General features: G+C 45.4%; 2 protein-coding genes across 2 annotated transcripts; one reads left to right on the forward strand and one right to left on the reverse strand.

The window, feature by feature from the left end:
* The first annotated feature begins 2,676 nt into the window (after window positions 1-2,676).
* LOC139702633 (iron-sulfur cluster assembly 2 homolog, mitochondrial) lies at window positions 2,677-3,506 on the forward strand. The gene has a single exon (XM_071604092.1). The coding sequence runs from the start codon at window positions 2,683-2,685 to the stop codon at window positions 3,145-3,147; it is 465 nt and encodes a 154-aa protein (XP_071460193.1). The 5' UTR covers window positions 2,677-2,682; the 3' UTR covers window positions 3,148-3,506.
* Window positions 3,507-5,456: 1,950 nt separating this feature from the next.
* Window positions 5,457-6,440, reverse strand: LOC114097403 (free fatty acid receptor 2-like). The gene has a single exon (XM_027941325.2). The coding sequence runs from the start codon at window positions 6,438-6,440 to the stop codon at window positions 5,457-5,459; it is 984 nt and encodes a 327-aa protein (XP_027797126.2).
* Between the last annotated feature and the right edge of the window lie 763 nt (window positions 6,441-7,203).

Here is a 7,203-nt window from a genome sequence, read left to right on the forward strand (position 1 = left end):
TCAACTTCAAGTTCGAGTTCAGAGGGTTTTTTTTTTTCTCCTAATAGTTAAGCATAAAGTGTGAGTTTGGCTTTCCTTGGCCTGTACTGAGTCACATGCCCACAGGTGAACCATCACTGTAGTTAGGGGCTGACCTCTGCTGATGGTCCTGGTTCTGGGTCACACGTCTACCTTTGGAGTATAAGGTGGGAGGTGAATTTGGCTCTACCAAACCACACCACAGAGGGGGAGGGAGGGATACTGTTGCTAAAGAAGAAGGGATTCTGCCAAGAAGGTCTACCAACAAATCCCTGCCTCTGATGGCTGGCTCAGTTTTCAAAAGGGATTACAGGGCGCCTTGTGATAAATCTGTTATCTTCAGATCCGCCACCCCATAAGCTCTTTTTCATCCCCTTCTTATCACTTGCCCTGTCCCCTATGACGAGACTTTTCAGCATCACAGGAGTGACATTGTAAACATAAGGAACCTGGAACTTTTGGAGATTTCCCGTAAGTCATCAATTCTCCTCTCCACGGGGGTGGGGTGTAGTCCCTGCAGGTGAACTCATCAGGATCTTGCAAGGGCTTTGTGTGAGCCGGATAGAGTCTGAAAGTGCCTGTTTGACATAATTTTGTATTTTCCAAATCATACTTGGTTAACAGAACACAAACCTTAGACTTATCAAAAGATGTGTGTTTTAAGATTAATTCTGCCTATCTAAGAACATGATAAATCCTTCCATTGATCTCCTAAGTCTAGGATCACATCATCTACAAACAGAGATATTTTGACTTCTTTTCCTATTTGCATCCCTTTAATTTCCTTTTCTTACCTAATTGCTCTGGTTATAATTTCAAGTGCTATATTGAATAAGAGTGGTGAGAGTTTGAATAATCTCCAGTATCACACACACAAAAGAGATGTGAAGTACTGATGGGGGTGTGCTGTTTTGAACCTTGCTTTAGGAGAAAGATTTTACCTAGTTTAGACAAACTAAGTGACCTGACTTCACATCTAGGTCCCTATCCAGTGGATGTTCACCCTCCCTGGCATTGACCTGAAAACCACATAGGGCCGAGGATAACCTTGCTCATGTCAACCCTTCCCCTTTCCCCCATTAACACAATGTTCTAGGAAACAGAAGTAGTTGCATAAATTAGATCTTAGGAACTTGTAGAGTTTTACAAATCCCCCTTCCAAAGTAAAGCACACTGTCTGTTCATAACTTTTTCCCTGACAAACTTTTAAAATCTTTTCTGTGGGAAGCCACTCTGAATGACCCACACCTTCCAGTCCTGAAGCACGAGGCTCTGGCCAATCACTATATTTTGTGGTGACTTGGGCCATTGTTCCAGCTCAGATAGCAAGGTGTGTCTTCGGGTGTAGCATGTCACCCACAGGGGTTGAGCCACACTCACCCATTCCTGTGTGTTCTCTTCCCTCATTTGAATGGCTTCTTCCCAATAAAAGGGTTCAGCACTTGCTCCTCTCTCTCTTTCCATGGGCCCATAAGGTCAGAGGAGCTGTCATAGGACCCAAAGAAAAAGGTCTCTCTGTCTCTTGTGTGGTTATTTTGCACAGCCCAGTTCATCTGGAGTGACCCTGGGTGTTTTTGTCACGAGGAACGCACCACGACATCCTTTGGTCACCATGTTCTGCCTTACCCCAGGCCCAGAGTGATGGAGCGTGGATGACCCTGGACTGAGACCTCTGAGACCATGAGCCCCACAGAGATAAACTCTTCCTTCTCGAAGTTGTTCTTGTCGTGTATTTTAGGCACATTGACAAAGAGCTGACAAACACATCTAGGATCTCATTAGATCAGCAATTCTCAAATATCTGAGGGCTTTTTTTCCCCCCAGTGCGGGGGTTGGAACCCAGGGCTTTGTACCTAGGAGGCAAGTGCTCCACCACTGAGCTACACCCCAGCCCTCAGGGCCCTTTTATACTTTAAAAAATTATTGAAGACCCCAAAGAGCTTTTTTTTGCATAGGTTATACCTATTGGTATACAGCATATTAAAAAATTAAGAGAGAAAAAATTTAAAACTGTATGAATTTATTGAAAAACAATAGCAATCATAAAACCAGTACACATTAATACAAAATAACACATTTTAACAAAAATAATGATATTTTCAGAAAATTAATGAAAAGGGTTGCGTCCTTTTACATTTTTGCAGATCTCTTTAAGGGCTGACTTCCTGGAAGACAGCCGTATTTCCATGCATCCTGCATTATTAGTCTGTTATGGTGTCACATGTCACATGTGACACCATAACAGACTAATCTGAAAATCTCCATTGCACATCACTTGTCAAAGAATGAGAGTGAAAAAACAAAAATTGGCATGCTAGCATCATTATGTAAATAATTTTGAGCTCCCAGACCCCTGAAAGGGTCTCCAGACCACACTCTAGAACTCCTGAACTTGACTGACACAGTTCAAAACCACCTGGCATTGATTTTTCTTTAATGTATGATATTTAAAGAGAAGAAGGAAGGAAGGAAAGAAGGGAAGGACTAACTGAGAAATCCTGGCATATTACAATGTCTAAACGAACACAGCAAATACTCTCCAAGTTAGTGGAGAACAAGAAATGAAGCAAGAAAATAAAATAAAATAAAAACCTCAGTCCCCAAGGAAGGCCAGAGGGAAGAAAAGAGAAATATTAAAACTCTAGGAAAACAGGTTGGGGGAAGATGGCGGCCGCCAGGGGCCTGTCCCTAACGGCCACGGCCCTAAGAGCGGTCATTCCCTGGCGGAGGGGCAGGCTCTCCGCATCCTGTCCGGGACTTCAGACGCGTTGGGAGGCGTCATCTTCCAGCCCCGAGGCTAGCGAAGGGCAGATCCACCTTACAGACAGCTGCGTCCGGAGGCTTCTGGAAATCACCGAAGGGTCAGAATTCCTCAGGCTGGAGGTGGAGGGAGGTGGATGCTCGGGATTCCAGTATAAATTTTCACTGGATACAGTTGTCAACCCCGACGACAGGGTATTCGAACAGGGTGGTGCAAGAGTTGTGGTTGATTCTGATAGCTTGGCCTTCGTAAAGGGGGCCCAGGTAGACTTCAGCCAAGAACTGATCCGAAGCTCATTTCAAGTATTGAACAATCCTCAAGCAGAGCAAGGCTGCTCCTGTGGGTCATCCTTCTCTGTCAAACTTTGACTTGATGACTAGTGATCCAGAGATTGCCATCAGTTGTACCAATCTGAGGAACTGCGATTAGTAGAATTCTAGAAGTTTCCTTCTAATCATGTCCCTCTCTCAATTTTATTTTTCTTAATTCAGAAGTGTTGTGTTTTTCCACTATTATTTTCAGAATGTGAAGCTTTTACACTTGGCCTAAATTACTCCCCAGCTCCTATACAATGCTAAGGCCAAGCTTATAGATGTTGTTACCTCATATTTAATTACTAGTGTACTCTATAGAGCCTCCAATCCTCCAAATTTGGAGTTACTTTTCTAGCCTCCAGAATGTTTGAACATATATGTATAACAATGTATAAAAGCCTAAGTTTAAAGGAAAAAAAAAAAAACTCTAGGAAAACAAACAGCACAAGTAGATGTTTCATGTCTTTTTGAATTTAAATATGTGAGTTCACTCTGTGATAATTCATTTGACCTGTATGCTTATCATTTGGCCCTGTGCAACGTATGTGTATATTTCAATGTGTGTGTGTAGTTCAATGAAACTGTTTAAAATAGTATGACAGAAATAATCCCGATTATATTGAAAAAATATTATTACATAAATATAAATAAACAAAATGATATAGTTAAATGACACACAGTGTCAAGTCGAAAGACCAGATTGCCAAAAAATCCAACCACTCCACCATGTACCGTGTATACAAGATGCATCTAAAACAAGAATATAGAATGTTACAAGTAAAAGGTTGGGTGAAAGTGTAGCAAGCAAATAGTAACCTCAAAACACATCAGTGTGGCTCTATTAATATCAGACAAAATCAATTTTAAGGCAAAAAAAAAATGCTCAACGTTTCAATTCACCAGCAAGACAGAACTACAAGGAGGAAATAGTCAAATTTACCGTCTAGAAAAGCACCTCACACCCTCTCCTTGTCAGTGATAGATCGAATAGACAAAAAAGTATGTAAAGGTAGCCGGGTGTGGTAGTGTGCACCTGTAATCCCAGCAGCTGGGGAGGCTGAGGTAGAAAGATCTCAAGTTCAAAGCCAGCCTCAGCAATTTAGCAAGGCCCTAAGCAACTCAGCAAGATCCTCTCTAAATAAGATATTTTTTAAAAGGGCTGGGGATGTGGCTCAGTGGTTAAGCACCCCTGGGTTCAATCCCTGGTACCCCAAACACCAACAACAAAAAAGTATGTAAAGATTATAAAGCTTTGAACCCCACAAATTGACAACTTCAATCTGAGGTGTATAAAACCCAGACAGAACCCACCCATCGATTGTAGAATCTGTCTTCTTTTCAAAACTGATTATTTTTCTGGTATTAAAAAGAATACTCAACAAATTTCCAAGAACTGGACCCATTTCAATAATATTCTCTGACCTCAGGGCAACGTAGTTAGAAATGAATAACAAAAGAGAGACGGGAGGTAAAAACCCACATGCCTAAAAACAAAGAAACATTTCTAAACTCAACAGCCAAAGAAAAACGTCCTTTGGAAATTAGAACTGACACAGACCTCAAACTGATAAAAATTCTGCAAATCAAAATCTGTTCTAAGCTGTCCTTACAGGGAAATCTATGAACTTAAGCACTTACATGAGGATCTGTTAGGAAGAGAGAGTGAAGTTAATGAAACCCCCAACTTAAAAAAGAAAATGAAGTAACTAAAAAAGATTTAAGAAAGTACAAGGAAAATAAATAGGAATAAAGATTAATGAGATAGACAACAGAGAGAATGCTGGAAAGGGTCTTGATTTTCTAAAGAATACAAATGACAGATCTCTGGCAAGATGGATCAGGCAAAAAAGAAGAAAACTCAAAAGGACAACACTTGGCAAAGAACCCTGACCTGGGCTTCTTCAGCCTGCATAGACTCTTCCCCGCAGGACTCTTTTTCTTGCTCTTGAGGCAGCACCTGCTGTGGTTGGGGTGCTGGTGGGGAACCTTCAGGTGCCCACCTTGCATTGCAGACTTGCCCATGCTGAGACGTGCACCCAGCCTGTGGATCCCCTTTTCTGGATCAGGGCCACGGTCAGAAATAAGAGCTCTGCGGTAGGTGAGTAAACGCCACCACCTCCTAGATACTGAGTGGTGAAGATAAGGAATCCAAGATTCTGATGTCCCAGGATGCAAGGGCTTGTGGCTTACTGTAGGAAATGTCACCAAGCCCAAGGAAGGAAATGAAAACACTCACTCATTGGGTGAGTTGGAGTTGAGGTGCCTGTGACTCTCTTTGGCTGTTCAGAGGGGCACAGGAGAACTCACCCAGTTCTGATTCATTGTCTCCGTTTTGGAGCCTCCTCCCCAAAAGGCGACACCATCTATTCTCCCGTGAAGCTGTCGTTGACCATGCCTGCACTCGCCTTTCCTTTCTTTACGGCCGCCTCCCTGGCTTTTCTCCACTCGGCCGACAGGGAAGCCCCCCAGGTCTGCAGCCTCCGCAGTTCCCTATCAAAGGCCCTGCGCGCGGCTGAGGAGGAGAAGTAGAAAATCAAGGGGTCGATGCAGGCGTTCAGAGCGCTGAAGAGCACGGCGCACGCGCGCCAATTCTGGCTGCTCTTCTGGAAGAACCCCACCACGTGGGACACATTGTAGGGCCCGAAGCAGACCAGGAAATTGAAGAGGGTCACAGCGGCCAGCCCCACGGCTCTCCAGCGCTTCTTGGTCCCCACTTGGGGTCTGGAGAGCATGATGTGCACAAAGCGCCAGTAGCAGAAGGTGGTGACGGCCATGGGGATGAAGAAGAGGACCAGGCACAGCTCCAGGCGCACGGGCAGCACCACGTCCAGCTGCTCTTTGGTGAAGTTCTCGTAGCAGACCGGGAGGCTCTCGGGGTCACTCACGTTGTGGGTTGGCAGGTATTGGACAATGATCACAATGCTGCAGTGTCCGAAGGACAAGATGCCAGAGACGAGGGCGGCGATCACGCCGTACAGGGGCCGGCGGGAGAGCTTGTACTGCACCGGGAAGGCCACGCTGCGGTAGCGCTCGATGCTGATGCCCGCCAGGAGCCACGTGCTGCAGTAGATTCCGCTGTAGAAGCCGTAGGCCGTGAGGGCACAGAGGGCATTCCCTAGGGGCCACAGGAAGTCGTAGGCTGCCTCAATCATCTTGAAGGGCAGCAGCAGCAGCAGCAGGAGGTCGGCCACTGTCAGGCTGAGCAGCAGGATGTGCACGGGCGCGGGATGCGGCTGGCGGACCCGCCCCACGAAGGCGCGCAGGGCCAGGAGGTTGGCGGGGAGACCAAAGAAAAACGATATGCAGTAAATGAAGAGAAGTCCCATGCTTCGGGGCTCTGGGGCCATCCTTCCTGAAAAGACGGAAAGATAGGATGGCTCCTGATGGGATCAGTCCCAAACCAAGGCGAATCCATGATCAACTTCCTTGCAGTAGTCAGATCCTGCGCGGCCCAGAGAAATTAAGACCAACCCTTCCTATGACGTTTGTTCTGCTCGCTGTGGGTGGTGGAGCAAGAAGGCCACGCTGCTTCCCCCATCAAATTACTTCTTTAGCACCTTCCTCCTCTCTATCCCACTCCCCACCCACCAAAAAAAAAGCTGGGTTGGGGGGACTAGATCCCTACGATTTTCCCCCCAGCACTGAGGATCAAACCAAAGGCTTTGCACACATGTGGCAAGCACTCTACTGATCTACATCCCAGCCCTTTTTATTTTATTTTGAGACAGGGTGTCCCTGCAGCTGGCCTTGAACTTGTGATCCTCCTGCCTCAGCCTCCCAAGTTGCTGGTATTATAGGCATGTGCTACTACACCCAGCACCCCCCCCCAAAAAAAAAAAAAAAAGTTCCTTAAGAATTCTGGGTGCCTCAGAAGCCTCCTTAGGAAGTATCCAAGTCTTTATTAGAAAGGGCACTTCATGAGGGCAGCCATGCTATCTGTCTTGCCCACCATTGTGTCTTTAGTACCTAGAACTGTATCCATTGCATAGTAGGTGCTCAGCAAATATCTGGGAATGATGAATGGGTCTGTGAACAGAGAGGAAGGAAAAGCGGCTTTATCATGAAGAAGCAGACAAGACTGTCTTGAGTTTTCAAATTCTACTCCAGTTT

Source organism: Marmota flaviventris, chromosome 18 (assembly GCF_047511675.1).
Source record: "Marmota flaviventris isolate mMarFla1 chromosome 18, mMarFla1.hap1, whole genome shotgun sequence".
In the NCBI taxonomy this organism is placed as follows: domain Eukaryota; kingdom Metazoa; phylum Chordata; class Mammalia; order Rodentia; family Sciuridae; genus Marmota; species Marmota flaviventris.